Source organism: Grammomys surdaster, unplaced genomic scaffold, assembly GCF_004785775.1.
Source record: "Grammomys surdaster isolate TR1022 unplaced genomic scaffold, NIH_TR_1.0 206, whole genome shotgun sequence".
Classification (NCBI taxonomy): domain Eukaryota; kingdom Metazoa; phylum Chordata; class Mammalia; order Rodentia; family Muridae; genus Grammomys; species Grammomys surdaster.
The window spans coordinates 3672323-3691313 of record NW_021604651.1 but is presented as its reverse complement, the minus strand read 5'-3'; the positions used below and the strand labels follow the sequence as shown (position 1 = coordinate 3691313).

Below are 18991 nucleotides of genomic sequence, written 5' to 3'. Positions count from 1 at the left end.
TTTGTTTTCCTTTGAGTCTGGATCTCACTCTATAGCCTAGGCAGTCCTCAAACTCACAGCAATCCCCCTGCTCCAGCCTCCCAAATTCATACACTAAATGAACGAGCCTCTAAACCAACCAGAAGGGCTCTTTGGGTCATATGCCTGTGCAGCAGAAGCATTGTCTTTCTAATACTTATTAGGAAACTGCAATTATGAAATTGTACTTAAATTGCTTTATAGGAAAAATTAATAGCAATACTGAATTCCAGGCCATTCATTTTGCTTATTTTATTTTTATGTTATGTGTATGAGTGTTTTGCCTAGATGTGTATGTGTGCCACTGCATGAAGAGCCTGTGGAGGCCAGAAGAGGGCACTGAATGACCTGAAACTGGAGTTAATGGACACTGTTAGCTGCCACTGGGTGGTGGGAATTGGACTGCAATCCTCTGTAAGAGCAGCCAGTGATCTTAACTGCTGAGCCATTTCTCCAGCCCAATTCCAGGTAATCCTTAGGCAAGATGGCTTAATAATGAAGCTAGCTTTTTTTTGTATGACTTAATGGCATATACATTATCGTCCAGCCCACAAACACTGATGGGTATAGGAAAGGCACATGACTAGAGGTTTGTGCAAACTCTGCCCTCAGACAGCAAAAACAAGAGCAACCAAAGCTCAGGCCTACAGCAGAACAGTCCAGATGTGCAGTGAAGCTTCTGGAATCTTTGTGAAGCAAAGAAGACTTTGTGATTTACTCTGTGTGACCATGGAGAGCACACCTTTATTTGCAGATGCTTACCTACATCCAGGAATCATTCACACTGGACGAAATAATAGAGTGTTTTCTATCCATGAAATATATAATCTTGTGATCTATATTCATCAATGTGAAGGCGTGACTCAAAATGTAAGAAAATGTTTCAGCAGTCATAACGTTACCATAAGCTCACTGAAAACAAGTTCTATGGAACCGATCAACAGGAAGAACAATCAATAAACACAGAAGAAAGACAAAGGAATTAAGTGTATTGACAATCCCTCCAATAAATACAGGTCTACTCACTTTTAAGTTAGTTTCTGTACATAGAACATTAAAACTTTACCTTCCTGTAGTACCACTATCTAGACCAAAGTACCTGTAAAACTGTATACTCATAAACTATACCTCAAAATTACTGTCCAGCTTAATCCAGCCACGGTCTTGTGATGTAAGATGCTTCTGGTAAGACTGCTCCAGCAACATTATCTGCTTCTGACTAAATGGCTTCCATTTTTGTTTTGGCTTCATCTCCCAAACAACACCTGAGCTAAATAATTCACAAAGAAAATTAAGCTATGAGTATATGTTTTCATAGAACTGTTGCAAAATTTTGTATTTATCTGGATATCAACACCCTGTGAAAATTACATTGATGGAAGACATTCTTTTAAAACAGCAAATTTCACCTGCCTTTGGAGGAGCATGAAGAATAAAGCTAGGGGAAAATATATTTCATAGCAGCACACTGTTTATTTGTTTTTGTACAGGACCACAGATATTATAGATTGATGATGGCAAGGGAAGAAAAAAGCCTTCCATAAAAATTTTTAACTAATGAAATTTAAAATATATAAAAAAACTAAACACAATTTTTTAAAAACATGTCTATGTAAAAAATTCTTGTGAATAAGCCAACATTTTACATAATTATTGTTCGTGATTATCAAAATCAAGTGTAAATTATTCAAGTGGCGTTTTAAAAATGAAGATTTGCGTTTATGTAACTGTGTGCGAGTGCATGCACGCACGCACGCACACATGTGTAGTGCTCATAAAGATCAAAGGAGGGCGTGAGAAACATCAGTTAGAGCTCTTTCTGAGTCACCCAACGTGGGTGCTGGGACTCTCCTTTGGATTCTCCACAAGAACAGTACATACTCTTAACTTCTGCTCCATCTCTCCAGCCCTATATTTGTGCTGATTTATAGCAACTATTTTATAACATCATTACAGACATTTACTGCTAAGTACTGACATCAATCTATGAAAACAATGTATCTATTTTATTTTTATTTTATTACCTGTTAGGGATTTATAAAATTCTAATAGATTCTTGTGTTGATACTTGCCTTTTAGCCCATCAATTCATTCATTGCAAATAATCAGATTACAAGAAAGGTCCTCAACTGGACAGGTAGATTTTGAAAGGCAAACATTTCCTCCATGAACATGCATGTGTACACACACACACACACACACACACACACACACACACACGCACAATCAAGATCAGAAAAAATGTTGTTCCAACTGAAAGCTTATGATATAAAATATGTCCTCTCCAAACAAATGGGCATTGGAGACCTTTTAACTTAAGACAGCATGGGAAATACACACCAATGGTCTGACATAACCATGATTTAAGCATTACCTATCTTAAAACTGAGATTGTTGCAACATGAATTTTACATATAAGCACTGTCATCTGGCTTTTGAATTCTCAATAAAAGTTCATATAGAAACATTGTCAATTCCTTAAGCAACACATGGTTTCAAGTTCCAGTTAAGAGTGAGAGAGCAGTGCACAAGGGTAACTATTTCCCTCAGAAAGATTCCACTCTGGGCTCAGAATGTAAAGAGCTGAGTGAGTGGCTTTCATTGCTATGTCACTCAACTGCTCTGTGGTAAGACACCGGACAATGAACTTCTTCTGCCACCAAGTCACAGAAATGACAGTGGTTAAATCATAGACTGAGTCTGACAACACACAGCAGATTTAAGTATTTCCCACCAACTGTTTGCTGACACATAGTACAAAGAACAGAAAGTGTGAAATGCTTCATACTTTCAACGTTTTATGAACCTGACCAACTAAGAACCTGTTCCCAGTACTAACACATTCTAGACTTCAGCTCAGTCATGCAGAATTTATCTTTCTCATTTGGAAATATCCTCACCATCCATTTTAAGCTCTGCCATGACTTCTCAGATGCAGTGACTGAGTGCAAGGGAGCACCAGCTGACTCCTCAGAGCTGGAAAGCTATCTGTCACCAGCCTTTTGTAGCTGACTGATATTGTTCTAAACGTCCTCAACTCCATGTACAACTGCCCTTACAGAAGCTAATGGGCTTAAGTAACATCATCTCTGCACAGATGTCTTTAGTTGCTGCAATCAGACAGGCTCAACCAGCCTGTGACAAAAGGCTTTCCTTGCTAGACTTAACAAACAGTCCCTCAGAAGCTGATTTGGCTATAGTCTCATTCATGTTGATCATTGTAAAAACTTGTATTGAGGTGAGATGTTCCATCTTAGAGCTTTCTAACTTTTCCAGACCCTGTTCACCTGCATACATGCTTAGTTTAGAAGTGTCAGTGTCTTCCGTATTCTTCTGGCATAGCAATTATGGCATTATGTAATAAATTAATGCTTTGTCAAGAATAATGCTTATTCTGCTATGCCCTAAAAGAGAGATATTCAAAGTCCATTCTTCCTGTTTTCACATGATGAGTATCCAGTAGTAAGAATAAATAAATAAGCAATACAGCAAGATGATATTCACTGTGATTTGAGTGCATAGAGCAGCAGTGAGAAAGCAGCTATACACTCGCGACAAAATACACTCCCCAACCACTCACAGGCTGCACACTGTGAACCTCATACATGTGCAACAATAAATATGCTCCCCAACCACTCATGGGCTGCACACTGTGAACCTCATACATGTGCAACAATAAATATACTCCCCAACCAGTCACGGGCTGCACACCATGAACCTCATATAACTTCACTTCCCATAAAATGTTATTTGGGCTTTTTCCATATTTTCAATATTAAACACTTTGGTTTGAAATCAAAAGCTATACATAAACAGGCAGTGTTTTCGCTATGACTTATTCATACTTTATTGAGGTATATTAAAGAAAACTGTTTGTAAAATAAACACAAATCTATAATATTTTAACTTATTTAGTTTGCTGATACTAGCCAAATGCTACCTATATGCTACATAAACCCATCAGCTCTTCCTGATAAAATCCCAGAATCCTGGAAAAATGCCCTCATGTTTACAGGCATCTAAACAGATTGTTCCCTTATGGGAAACTGTCCTCGAAATAAGTTACCAAACTCACTGAGATTAGGAGACAAGATAACCACACAAGTGTTTTCTCAGTAGAAACAGAACCAGAGGAAATAACTAGTTGCTAAAGTTCTAAATAACCATAACCAATAACTAATAATAAATGACATAATAAGTAACTAATAATAAGTAACATAATAACTAACCATATAAAAACTTAGAATCCAGAGCAAATTGCTGCTCAGGTGTGGAGGGATTGGCCAGCCTCTCCCTTCTCACAGGTGGGCAGGCCAAGTGAATCTCTAGCTAACAAACGTCCAGTTAGATGTCTCACTTAAGGAAGTGAGTTTACACAGCTCTGATATTTCACAGTACCTCTCCAGGCTGCCTGCTGGAGCATCAGAGAATTTAGCTACTGTTCACTTGGGAAACCTGCCCCTGTCCTCAGAGATCTGTAACAAGGAACCCAGATGCTGCCACATGGGCCTGACTCTATGCTGTCTCTGCGATGTTGTCTTTGATGCTGCAACATGAACTCTCCTAGAAGTGTGCTCCCCAACGTGCTATTGTCTGTAAACATTTAACCTTCAATAATCCATCTCAGTGTTCTTGAACTCCACATCCCAAACCTGTCAAATACATATTACAGTGTGTGTGTGTGTGTGTGTGTGTGTGTGTGTGTGTGTGTATCTTGCTTCCCTTATGAACATTTTTTTCTAATTTATTTCTAATGGCTTCTTCCAAGGCATACTAGTTTTCCCAAATTCCACTGCATAAATGAATTATTTCTACTGCAGATGCAGATACTATTTTCAGTTTTTCTCAATGTTTTTGTAATTCACTGTTTAAAACAAAAAAGAAAGGAGGAAAAAAGGAAGGGGGGTAGGAAGAAAGGAGGGAGGGAAGGAGGGAGGAATGGAGGGAGGGAAAGGGCTGACTGACTTTCTTCCCTGCCAACTGACATGAATACTATGAAGGCACAGAAGGTTCCTGAGTCCTCCCTGACAAACTGGCAGTCCAAACAGTTACTTAGTAACTATGTCAAAATGAGAACATGTATCTGTATATACTCTCACTAAATGGGTATTATTAACTTGGGGCTTTTTAAAGATTCCTACATCTTATCTCCCTTTGTATATACCTGGTGATTCCAACATATGAGACTTCCTGCTTGTTTTCGTTGTTAACCAGAGAGAGCCCCAGGCTGTGGAGCGACAAGGCTACTTCGTGATCAGCCTGTTCCATTTCTTCGGCTTGGAGTGCTTTGGAAACCAAAGCAACATCATCTGTGAAAAGCAGAACCCTCTGGCGCCCGTCAAGGAAGGACACCCAGTGTATCTGGATGTTTGCATCATATGGAAACTGACCACACTCATCCTGGAGAAAGAAAGACGTTGAGTTAAACATGTATGGAATTTTCATACTTAAAACTGAATATAATAACTGGGGAAGATCAGAAAAGTTTAAGAAGGATGACTGTAAGGTAGAGAACTCCAGTCATCAAACTGATATGAAGTCAGCATAAAAATACAGTAACACTCACCAGGTCACAATGGATAAAGCAGCTCCTGCAAGCAGGATCTAAATTTTGGAGCTCTAGAACTCATTTAAAAGCTAGGAGAGAGTGTGGTTGCCTATAATCCCAGCACTTTGAAGGCTGAAGCAGATGATTCTGGGGAAAACTGGCTACTTAGACTAGTCACATTAGAGACCCTGTCTTGATAAGGTAGGAAATGACTGGGGAAGACACCAGAAATCGATTTTAAGGTACTACATCCATAAGTACATGCACTCATAGACTCATATATGTGTCAACACACATGTGAACACACACACACACACACACACACACACACACATCATTTTCCCCCTATCATGGACAGAGTAGTGCCTTAGTCTGAATTCCTGGCTAGTGCTGACAAGGCACTGAGCAGGATCATGAGCATGCTTTACTGGCACCAGTATGGTAAGATAATTACCTGTCTCCAAACTGGAGAGCAGTTCCTGCCAAGAGGCCACTAAGAAGTCATTGTAAGAAGTTCTCTCTCTCTCTCTCTGTGTGTGTGTGTGTGTGTGTGTGTGTGTGTGTGTGAAGCTGTGTGTATGTGTCTATGTTAAGTCTGTGTGTGTGTCAGGGGTATCTAAATGGCAGTAGAAATCCCAGGATATTTGAGATGCTGGAACCAGGGTACATCTGTGAGAAAAGCTTCGGGTGTGGAGGTGGGGGTGCTTCAGAGAGAGTGACTGTGTCTGTTGCAGGCAGCAGAGCTGGCAGGGCAGGGCTACCCAGCCCTCTGGACCTCAGGTGATTCCTCCATAAGTCCTAGATGCTGGACATGGAGCTGTAGACTTTCATTCTCTCCCTGCTGAGTTCTCTCATTTGTGTATGATCTTTCCATGCTTTGCCCTCATCCCCTTTTTTGGATGAGAAATACTTACCCTATGCCACTATATGTAGGAAATATGTAACTTCTTCATGATTGTCCAGGGCTCACAATTCTAAACAGTGCTGGGACTGTTAAAGACTGGAGCGTCTTGAGAAGGCTGACTGAACTCATTTTGCCTTATTAAATGGTCACAGGACAAGGTCAAGGGATGGAAGGCTAGTATAGAAAAGTAAATATTTGGCTGTGTGATTGAATTGTTCATACTGATTGTCAACTTGATGGAATCTAGAATCACCTTGGAGACAAATCTCTGGACATGTCTGTGAGGGATTTTCTAAATAAAAGTAGATAAATACACCTAAATGTGGACATCACCCTTCCAGGAACTGTATTCCTAGCCTGGATCAAAAGGTAAAAGCAAGCTGAGTACCAGCATTCATCTCTCTGTTTTGTCACTTCAGATGCAATGTAGCCAGCTGCTTCATCTTCCCTGCCTTGACAGACTGTAACTCCATGAACTACAGAGGCCCAAACACTTTCTTCCTTAAAGATGCTTTGCCATGGACTTTATCGTAGCAACCAGAGAAACAACTAGTGCAAATTATTTGCAATATAAAGCACAAAAGTAATTTTCTTAAAACATTTCAGTTCACTTTGGTTCTATGAAAACAGCACTTCCATATCAAATGGTACCTTTAAGAGATCATGCTCCCCAAAGTTAGCTGCATAGCTCCAAGTGAGTTTCCTGGTGCCAGTGGGATCTGCCCAGGCAAAGAGACGAGTTTCTCCTGGCAGCAGTACTAGTTCCTCCTTTGACCCACTGAAACAATTGACAGGGGAAGATCAGCATGTCTTAGCGTTGAGACACTACAAAGACCTTATGAACTTGCTTAGTTAATAACACACAGCTCAGCCCCAAAACAAGTACACTAACATGCTCTGTAACTAGCAGTTCTGAAGCCTGGGCAGACAGAAAATGGCAGTGCAGTACAGTTTCCAGAGATGCATTTACAGGAATAGGTTCACTTGCCATTACCAAGTTACTAAGGGAGGGATAATGTTTAATACATAATTTGTCTGCATTCTAAAATTTATAAAGACCTTTCAAAGCCCAAAGATTTTTTTCTTAGGTTTGCTGTCAAGCCATTTGGTTAAAAGACCCATTTGAGTTGACTTGGATCTTTAACAGCATCTATTTGTCCCTGTTCATATGATACATGTAAGTTTTGCTGTAGAAATACAAATGTGTTTGGTGAATACTGTGTCAGAACGTGCCAGTGTATTAGGAGTAAACACCACATGCCCCTTACCACCGTTGTAAACTCTGAAGACATATGGGCTGTGAAACTGCAACATTTCCCAGAAGGGACCATGGATCACTGATAGCAAAGAGGAGATCTAAAGCCACCTTGTCGCATACCTCTGTTTATATGTGAGGACATCCCACTGTGTGTGGTTCATTATCAGAGCAGGTGCAGATCCCTTGTGATAGTCAGAGAAGGTTATGACAGTTGAGTGTTCAGCAGTGTTTATATCCACTAAGATACCTCCATTCTGTTTTAGAAAAAAAGAAGTGTGTTCAGCTTACTGGCTGAGTATCTCAATTATGTGAAACCATTCCACATTCAATCAGTTTTACAAACACATCCCTTACTCTCCGAAGTTCTCACTGGCTCTGGTTCTTACAAACATATGTTGGCATTAAAATGCCCACAGAAGCCCTATAAGGAATTTCCAGATCTCTACAGCATGGATTACAGAAATATATTCAATCAACTTTTAAGTCAAAGACACAGTGTTTTACAATATGAAGACTTACCAGATCTTCTAAGCTCAATAAGGTGCCATTGTCTTGTCGGTTATAAAAGAATGGCCTGGAAGAGCCTTCATAGCCCACCACTCTCACACAAAGTTTGCCAGACAAATTTTCAGGCCAAAATGGAATGCACTGAAAAATAAGTATAATACCAGTTTTAAACTGTGCTATGACATAGACACTGGTTAAGCACTCTTGAGTAATTAAGTTTTCAAGTCTAAATCTGATTTTAGGAAAAATATCATTAAAATTGTTTCAATGTCCTCTACACTTCATAGTAAAAACACTGACAAGCTGGGTGTGGCAGCACACGCAGAAGCTGAAGCAAGGGGTTCCCAAGTTTAAGGCCAGCCCGGCCTTAAGAGCAAGAACCCATTAAAAACAAAACAAAACAAAACAAAACAAAACAAAACAAAACAAAACACCAAAACCCAAAACCAACCAACCAAACAAACAAACAAAAAAAGTCCACCACTACTGACATAACCATGAAACCAAAGTGCATTCATCAGAATAAAAATCTATTAATCTATGTGTACTTGTAGCAATTACATTATAAGAAACTCAAGAGCTTATCGATTAAGAATGCCTCCATATCCTGTGTACTTAAAAACTTATACTGCATTTGCTTCTGTGCCTTATCAAGTTCATGTGTTACTTTTAGTCATATGGGAATAACTAGAAAATGACTGCTTTCTAGACTGAGCTGACAGTAAACAATAGCAACTATTGTCTAACAGAGTGAAAGAAAGATCTTTCGGAGCTGCTGTCACACTTCACACGTGTATATGAGACACACGTTTGTACATCCCCCTGTATCTGTACAATTTATGAGTCAGTCATATCTTAGGGAAACTTACCTCTGAAGAAGCAACGTAGTGCCATTTGTTGGTTGGTATGGAACCATCTGAGGCAATTTCTCCAACTTCGAGTTCTAAAGAGGACTTGTTTGCAATAGTGCAGAAGGGAGTCAGAGTGACTATCCGTGAGAGATTAAAGCTGCTCATCTTGATGCTAACCCCAACCTGAGGGAAGAAAGCAAACAAGATCATTCTCTGCTCTTTATTCAGTGCCAAAAATAAAGACACAGGTCACACACACATGTAACTGTTTTTAAATATATAAAGTAGGAATTCTTGAATAAAGTAACTAATTAAAGCTGAATTCTACTACTCTCTCTCATAGAAAGATCTGGCTTCTCATATCAGCTTTATCAGAAATCAACTACAGAACACAGATCACACTCTCAATGAAAACTGGCAACAACAGATTTACCATCTAGTTCTTTACTTATTAATAATCTAAATGTTAATTGCTTTATGGTTAGTAAGCTCAAATTTTATTGCTTCGTTTGTTACCAATAAAATCAGAATTCTGAAGCAGTAGTAAATGGTTCACATGGCATCAGACTATTCAAACTTTCAAAGTAGTCAAGCTTAAGATTTAAGACATAACTGACAGGGTATATGGAATGAAGATTTTAGTGTATCTTGAATATTACTAAAGTTGCCCAATTCAAAGAATTCAACCCCACTTAAATTTTGACAAATTCAAGTTCTGCTTTGTTATAACAATCATATTAATCTATAAACAATCTTCCAAAGAATACTTTGATTTCAGACTTCCATGCACTTTAGGAGCCAGGTTGTTCACTGAAGTGTGGAAAAGCAAATGAAGCCAAAGGTCATAAAGCAGGCCCTCTTACCAGGTATTCCATGTTGGTGGCAGGGCACTTCACACACCCGTAACTTCCCACGGTGTCCAGTGAGAAACCATTGGACCAGGCACTAGTTGAAATTTTTAACTGTACCTGCACCAGAGAATATATAACATGTAAGAAACCTAAAAGAGGAAACTAATTTTACTTCATAGAAAATTTGCTAGACTTCTAGAAATTTCTTCAGCATCTTCAGACACAGAAAAATATAGTCACAACCATATTTAATAGGTGTAGGGAACCAAAGAAGAGAAGTACAGCCCTGACCATCCCATTTACCTTGGCAATAAATGGAAATATTTCCTTAATTATTTAATTAAAATAAATGCATTTAGATGTCTTTCATGTTGTTTTTAAATGGAATCATAATACTAATTTTTTTCCAATGCTACATTTATAACAGATAAAAAGCTCTCAATGGTTTTATCAAATAGAAGACAACTTTCACATCATGCAGCAGGTGCTAAAGGACAGACATTGTGAAAGACTAGAGCACAGGACACGGCTGCCATCTTCAGTGAGCATGAAACTCAACACAGATAAAAGGAGGCATGTTCTAATAATCACGCCACTACACGCAGCCGGTGAGAGGACAGTGGTGTCCAGCTCTGACACAGGAGATGAGCACAGCCGGTGAGAGGACAGCGGTGTCCAGCTCTGGGATTTAGGTGGAATCTTGCAGAAGAGACTGACTGTGCCCTGCAGTCAGCTCATCCCTACCCATGCACCAAGATCATAAAAACCATAAGGGCAACCGAAGCTCACACAGAGGCAACTCAAATGCCATGTATTCACTTGAACTCTTAAGAGTTGCTCCACACAGCATTGGCATCTGAGACTGCTACAGGCATACATCTCAGGTTCTGTCCAGAATCACTAAAGTGAACCTAAGGACAGGATTCAGCAAACAATTGCATAGCCATCTAGGTGACAATAATGGACATTGAAATTTGAGACCCATGACTCTAAGCAACAGGACTGGAACATGTAGAGTCACTGTAACCAGAAAAATTTCAATACATTAGTGATGAACAGTGTCTAAAAATGAACAACAGAAAATATGTATTGTGGGGGGACTAGCAATCAAGGTAGAGGGTATACAGCATACATAAAGTCGAAGAGTGAGCACTGACCATGCTTGGACACAGGACTTCTTCTCTAAAGGCTGGCTTAGGAAGCATAGGCTGCCCAATTCAACTGCTGGGTGTTTTCACATGCCACACCAGCACAGGAGCACAGAATAAAATCAAGCTGTTGCATTCGGCAGGACTTCAAGAAGAGCAGTTATCTTATAGCCCCTGAAGACATGGGAGCCCTGCTTCAGCTGACGGCTGCTGCAAGTTCCTAATGTCCAGCTAGAATCTGCAGTCTTTAGAGTCTTCTTGAACTTAATTTATACCAAGAGCAATGCACACACAGCCAAGCACGCTTTTAAATTCCCAAGTCTCTAGATTTAGTAGCTCTCCTATTTTAACTTGCTAGAGCATACCTTGTTTTTAGTAAAAATGTTCTTCTTCTTGAAAGAGAATAAAATGATATCCCTGAAATCAGCTGGGTGTTTAACATGTATCTCCTCAGAGCGATACTGGAGAACTCGAGAAGTTTTGTTGATTAGCCAATAGGGACTAAAGACAGACAGCTCCATTCGGCAGCCAATTCGCCTGACATGAACTGACAAGTCAACTGTCATCACTTCCGCGGTGTCTGAGGAAAAGCACACGAGGAAGAACTCGGGAAGTGTGTCACAAATTCGGAAGTGTCCATTCCAGTTCTTGCCCAGGTATTTCACCAGTTCTAACTCTATGATCTCGCCGCTGATTCGTGAGTGCAGAACATCTGCAGAGCTGCCTTCTGTCAGCTCACGGGTTTCTGCAGTTCCCTAAAGACAACCACACAAAACCAAGTTTACTGAGCACATTTCTTTACTAACAAACTCTATATTTTACACAGTGATAAATATCCTACCAAGGAAGGCTGACCGCCAAGTCTAACCATGCTTATATGTTAGAAATTCTCAGCAATTACTAGCAACTCCAAAGGAAACCCTCTATCACAGCCACAGTAGGAATGTCTTCTTGCTATCCTGTAGGCAAACCTATCCTAGCCTAAGTTTTGAGAAAAATCTGTGTCTATGTCAAGAATGGAAGACTGGATCTTGGAGCCCAGCTATAGCTGGGTTATAAAGTGAACCACCTGAACTACTGGGTGTCAGCTTCATCCTCTCTATTCCCATACCATGGCTCATGGCTACTACAATTACAGAACCAGGAAAGCCATGCCGAGCAAGGTGGATCTGCTTGAAAAACAAGTGCTAGGGCCGGAGAGAAGGCTCGGTGTTAATGGTCTTGCCGAGGACCTGACAGGGGAAACCACTGCCACTTCAGCTCCCACATCCAGAGGCTTACAGCTGTAACTCCCAACTCCAGGAAACTGACCTTCCTCCAGACTGCTTGGATACTGCCCTCAAGTTGTGTACACATACACACTTAAAAACAAAAAATAAGTCTTTTAAAACTATGAATGTTAACAATAGAAACCGGCTTCCTTACTGTGGCTTTCTTTTATACAGATGATATTTGGTTTATTTAATTAGCTTCTGTCCCCATAACTTAGGAATGGATCAGTGTTTGATAAAGAAAAGAAATAATTTAGATTCCAAATACTTCATAAGCCTGCTGCATTTTAAAACATCATAGAGTGTGTAAATTTAATCATTTATAATGTACAAATTTAATTATATTTATAATATCCATGTGCTCACATGGAATAGTGAATTTTATTTTCAGCATAAACTTTAAGGCAAACATCAGGATGAGATATTTCCTTATTTGCATTTCCCCCTCCTTTAGGTAACATGACAACATAATTAAAAAGATGTTTTAGGCTTTTAATTTGTGATAGGCACAACAAAGAAAAGGGGGAAGCTGAGCTGCTGAGGTGTAAGTCACAGCATTACCACTGTCTAGCAGTAGGACCTTGGATCAGACCCTGATTCCTTTGTGACTCAGTAAAAAGGAGCAAAAGGACCATACCCAGTACCAAGGTCACCGTGAGGACTGAAGCATGCTAATACAGAAAGCACACAGTACTGAGGTCTAACTGTCGATGCTATGCCACGTTTGCTATAATAAACACATCTTAAAAACATGAAACACCAATTAAAGCTAACACCACGAAATAGAATGAGAATTTACTCTGTATAATAATAGTAATAATAATAAAAAATACAAGTCACAAACCTCAAGTAAGTATCTCAGTGAATACGGGAGAAGGTTCCGCAAGGTGAGAGGAGGGTAAAGATGAATAACGTAGGCTGGGTCCCAGTCTTCCCCATGGGCACTGATGTAGCTCAGCTCATCGGGCACAGCGACCGTGTTTACGATGAGCGGTAAGAAGCTGACTTCTACTGCAGGGCACTGCAACACGCACCTGACCTCTGTGCTGCGGTGAAGCTCTTCCTTCCAGGAAATGTACGTGGTTGACTGTGTATAGTGCTGCTCTAAGATGCCAGCCGGCTGAACATACAACTGGCATCTACAGATGGAAGGTAAGGAAAAGAACCTCAGACTCTTTGCAATGACTTTATAAGGTGGGAAGCAATGTTCTTAAAAACGTAGAAACCATGGCTAAGAACGTTTAGAACGTGCCCAAAGTGACAAAGCTGCTGACAGAGAAAGGACAACTTGAAATATTTTCATTTTGACTATAAAGGCAAGCTAATAAAACACATAACCTTAGAAAATTGCTAAGTATCAAATATCAACTGAAGAGTTTCTATTGTAAATTCAATGATAACATGTATTTCTAATCAAAAGAATAAACTCTTATGTGCTCTAAAAATGGTTGCTGTATGGCTAGGACAAAAAACATTTAAGGCTGCTCTCCCTAAATAGAAATACAATTCATAAAACTAGCAATTCATGAGTTTATTTTCTTTTCTAATTTTTTTTATTTGTGTAACTAACAACCCACATTAATTGTACAAATTAACAGGCTTCACTACGATAGTTCCACATACCCTATGTTAACTGTGCACACTCACCTTTCTGGACTCCACCCCCAGCACCTTTCAAGACCCTAAACGTCCTTAACATCCTTGGCAGTGCTGCCCATCCATACCAGCTCTGCTGACCACCATCCCATCGGAAGCTAAGTACATGGACAGCCGTGCGCACCTATAGGAATCCAAAGGGACATGGAACTCTTCCTCAGGTCTGGCTACTCCAATGCGCTCCAACATCTTAACATTCTTGACAAATTTGTAGATGATAAATGCTATCGAGAAGTGGTTTTTAATCTGTTGGAATGAATATATAACTTTTTAAATCACATATTAGTTAAATAGAAAGTATTAGCAGCACACACATTTATTTAAAATCTAAAAAGCTTCTACTTACTATTGGAAGGTATTCTCCTTGGCTAACAACAACAACTTAGGTATCTAAATAGGTGTATTATATATGAACACTAAACTTAATTTTTAAGTGACAGTACCAAATCAGCATCGGCACATCATCTACATATTCCATGTGTATGTAGTTAACCTGCACCATCATTAAAGATGAACCATTCATGAAGATTTCAGCCATGTTCTCTCTATTACAATCTCCCATCAACACACCATGTGACAGAGAAATGAGGAACGCCATGAAAATCTTTTCCTGACTGCACTGGGGTCTATACTGGAGCTAAGAACAATTTAAAAAGTAACAGGGTTCAAAATGAGGATGAGTTCCAATCTGTGTGCATGAGTTGGGTGAGGAGAAGTGTTCTTTACACTGGTACATTCTGAAGCCTATAATTAATGCTGGGAAGACTAAAAGGTTCATATAACCAAAAGAGTAGAAAAAAATGTTTATATAGATTAAACTGCCTTTCTTTTTCTTTTTTTTTTTTTTACATGAGAGTAGGTCATTCCAAATACTTCACACACATCAGAAGAAATACAGCCTCGAGTGACGGTGTACTAAGAGACGGGGAGGCTGTGCTACTTGACAATCAACCATAATTATAGTGTCTCAGTTTGAAATGCCTAAAGGAACATAATAATGTTTAGATGGTTAAGTGTTTCAAATCGCTAAAGAAAAATACTAAGTGCTTATGGATTTGTGGCCAATAAAACTAGACATAAATAAATAAATAAATAAATAAATAAATAAAGCTTTTCAAGTCATTTAAGTTAAAGCACACTAACAGAGTGGGGTAGCAGCAGAATCTGTTTCACTTTGGCATTTATTTCTGAATAATCAGAGGTACTTGAGCAAGTTTTACTACACCTCCCAATCTCAGCTAAATGACTGACCTCTGCCTGGCACACCCAAGGGGACACATTAGCTGACAGCATTACCTGCAGAGGTGAGCGGAGAGTGACGACCTTATTGCCTTCTGTTGCATCAATCTGCACCAACACGGAATCCGAATGGCTGGCACTGGGATTCCGTACATTATACAGTCGCCGGCCAGGCCTGGCAACAGGAACACTAGCTACTTCTGTATAACCATATGGTACTGAAGAGGAAGAAAATTAAAAATATTTACTTTTTAATAATAACCAACCCTGGACCTGGAGAGATGACTCAGCAGTTAAGGCCACATGTTGTTCTTGCTGAGGACCTGGGTTTGATTCCCAGCACCCATATGGTACCTTACAACCATCTGTAATACTAGTGACAGGGGATCTGAGGTCCTCTTCTGGCCTCCAAGGACACTGGGTATGCATATGGTTCACAGACATACATGTATGCAAAACACCATAAAATAAATAAACAAAATAGTAACACCTCACAATAATGACAAGAGTATGTTTTCTCATCGTTAGAAATATAAATGCTTTTCTAAGCCTCTGAGATTAAAAAAAGACAAATAATAACAATTACTAATATAAAACTTTTGCTATAAGCAATGAGGAGGTAAGTGTGCTAATACAAATAGAAAAAAATCATCCTGAGAGAGGTAACACAGACCCAGAAAGACAAGCATGGTGTGTACTCAGTGTAATTGGATATTAGTCATGAAGTACTGGATAACCATGCTATAAACCACAGACCCAAAGGAGCTCAGTAACAAAGAGGGCCCTAGGGTGGATGCTTGAATCTCACTGAGAAGGGGAAATCAAACAGACATTGGATATGGATAGAGGGAGGGGACTGGTTGAGGGGGGAGTAGGAATAGGAATAGGACGGATAAGGTGGGTGGAGAAGAAAAGGAGAGGGTTCTGGGAAAGACCTCTAGACTGAGGGGGCAGGGAGACAGGCACATATCCAGGACAAGTTAGAAACTTAGGACAATGAAAACTCCCAGGACTCTATGAGAGTAACCCTAGCTAAGACTCCAAGCAATGGGGGATTTGCAGCCTGAATCGGCCATTTCCTGTAACCAGGCAAGACTTCCAATGGAGAGATTAGGACACCAACCCAGCCACAAAACCTTAGACCCACCTTTGTCTTGCCTACAAGATGTGCAGACGTAAAAAATACAGCAGAATTTGAGGGAAGGGGCAACCAATGAATGAGTGACCCAGCTTAAGACCCAGGCTATGAGAGGGAGGCGGCTCCTGACACTATTAACAATAGTCTACTACACTTGTAGACAGGAGCCTAGCATAACTGTCATCAGAGGTTTCATCTACCAACAGATGGAAACTGATACAGAGACTCACAGCCAATCATTAGGCAGAGCTTAGGGATTCCTAAGGAAGAGGGGGAGGAAGGATTGTGGGAGTCAGAGATGTTAAGTACACCAGAAGAAAACCTACAGAATCAACTAACATCTACAAAATAGGGGGTCACAAAGACTGAAATGCCAACCAGAGAGCATGCATAGGACGGACCTAGGCCCTCTGCACATATGCAACAGTTATGCAGCTTGGTCTTCATATGAGACTCCTAAAGCGGGAGCAGAGGCTGTATCTGACAACATGTTAGGGGATCTCTTAGGGAAGGGGAGGTGAGAGGGAGGGACTAAGAGCAAAGGAGAGAGGGGAAGCTTTGTTCAAGATGTAAAGTAAATAAATAACTTAATAAAAATATTGAGCAAACAAAATAAAGTAAAATCCAACATTTTTATTATTCTTTCAATTAGATAATAATTTCCTTGTTTTTATAATGGTATCACCACCATGAATACTTTAGACTTCTGAGTATAGTCACTTTTCTTCTTTAACTGAATGTTAATCCTTTTTGAAACATAATACTTATTATTTAGGGCACAGTAATTAATAATCAAGTTTTATAAGGTGCTTATTAGATAAAGTCTATCTTACATTTATTAGAAACCCAGATCAACTATTTATTGGAAACCCTGACAAATGTCTCCCAGGGTATCTTTGACAAAATATTATTGGATGATTTATCAAAAACGCACTGCCCCATCCCTGCAAAGCTCTGAAAACACAGCAAGCACAGCATACATACCAAAGGTCAGTGTAAAGAAAGTGCTCTCCTGCCGGCTCAGGATGGACAACTTCCCTTGACGTGAAGGTTCCAGGCTGGAATATTCCAGCTCCAAATGCTGACCAGAGCCCACATCATAAATGTCACTCTTCTCAGGGGAACCCATCACCCTGAGGTTACGATTGGGCTGCACCTTCATGGGAACACCCAGGGCATTTTTGACTGTAAAAGGAGCCCTATCTTTCAGAGAGTAGTCAAAAGTGGAAGCTGCTCCCTCAGAGAAACCCTGCAAAGGAACACAGACCAATAAAACCTCAGCAATGTACTTCTATGAGCACTTTACCATGACTACCTGTTTTCTGAAGTTTATTTGGATGATGAAAAAACAAAACAAAAACAATCCATACATGTTTCTTTCCTAAATACTATATGAAATGTTCTAGACTAGAATAACACATACTTTTGCTAAATTGTTGAAAACATTAAGACAACTTTTGGATATTGTGATATTCATCGTAGCTCCTGAAGAAATATGAACTGCTGTTTGTGGCTCAGGAATAAAGTCATCTCCTGGCATCAAACTTTTATCCTGGATCGGGTTCTTCTTTACCTAGGAAGATGAACAGCATACAGAATCGATCAGCCAACTAACCAATGGTAGCTTTTAAAAGCTCAACATGGAGGAATCCAGCTGAACTGGGTATCTTAGAATATAGATCCTCAAGGTCTCATTTTCAACCATATGTGAATCTCTGATTCAGCAAAGAATGGTAGCCTTCTCTCTGCACACAGGCCATGGAAAGGAAATACTCAACACACTGCAGAGAAAGCCTGACAAGTCAGCCCCACCACCTGACTCCTTGCCAGAGCAAGCTAGCTCCTACAACAGTTCGGTGTTAATTAGCAATAAAGGTGACTCCAAACTCTCAACAGACTCTAGCTATAAGGAGTCATCTGGAAATAAGAGGATTCTTCCTACTACTTCTTTATAAATAATATGGTAAGCTTTTGGAGCAAACTTATTACAAATAACATTTTCATTCCAATAGCATCTCAAAACCTTTGTTAAATATCCTTTTTCAGTCTCATTATGCCAGAGAGAGGTAGACCAGATACTATCTCTACTCTAGTCAGAAGGAAATCATCTTTAAAAGAAGAATTTGCTGTAGCAGTTTCTGTGTGACCCCTCTAGGTGCCACCAGTGACCACAGAGAGGTGAGTGGTGACAGCATATCTCACAGTCCTACATCCCCAGAAAAAAAAATACTTCCATATCAAGGATTCTGAGAAATGTCAAATTCAGAGAGTTCATCATAATATTAATTCTCAATTTTTTGGAAGGTCACATCTAAAAAAAATTGCTGCATAATCCAAAAGGTTCCATTCATGAGTTTTATCTACTAATATGCTCTATAATAGAAATGAAAACTGAAAAAAAAATAATATTTAAAAATTATGTGCTAACATTTTAATGGAAAACAATCTTGAAAATATAAATATGAATAGAGGTTTGGACAAGTGTCCTGAAGGCCTGCAGTAAGCAGATGAATTCTCACTTCTGCTACACATTCAGTCTGCTGATCTTCTGTATTCAGTCTCTCATAAAATCAATTGTACATTCATGAGAAAATAGAAATAA

General features: G+C 39.6%; 1 protein-coding gene across 1 annotated transcript in view; it reads right to left on the bottom strand.

Moving 5' to 3' along the window:
- The window catches only part of Vps13c (vacuolar protein sorting 13 homolog C), a 148560-nt gene that overhangs the window by 28379 nt on the left and 101190 nt on the right, over positions 1–18991 (bottom strand). Inside the window, exons 54-66 of the mRNA XM_028771361.1 lie at positions 17813–17962; positions 17374–17638; positions 15309–15469; positions 14137–14258; positions 13201–13495; positions 11451–11840; positions 9950–10054; positions 9105–9269; positions 8248–8376; positions 7849–7982; positions 7122–7248; positions 5183–5418; positions 1147–1288 (exon numbers count right to left, since the gene is read on the bottom strand). Of these exons, the coding sequence (XP_028627194.1) occupies positions 1147–1288; positions 5183–5418; positions 7122–7248; positions 7849–7982; positions 8248–8376; positions 9105–9269; positions 9950–10054; positions 11451–11840; positions 13201–13495; positions 14137–14258; positions 15309–15469; positions 17374–17638; positions 17813–17962 (2421 nt within the window). The remainder of the gene's footprint in view (positions 1–1146; positions 1289–5182; positions 5419–7121; positions 7249–7848; positions 7983–8247; positions 8377–9104; positions 9270–9949; positions 10055–11450; positions 11841–13200; positions 13496–14136; positions 14259–15308; positions 15470–17373; positions 17639–17812; positions 17963–18991) is intronic.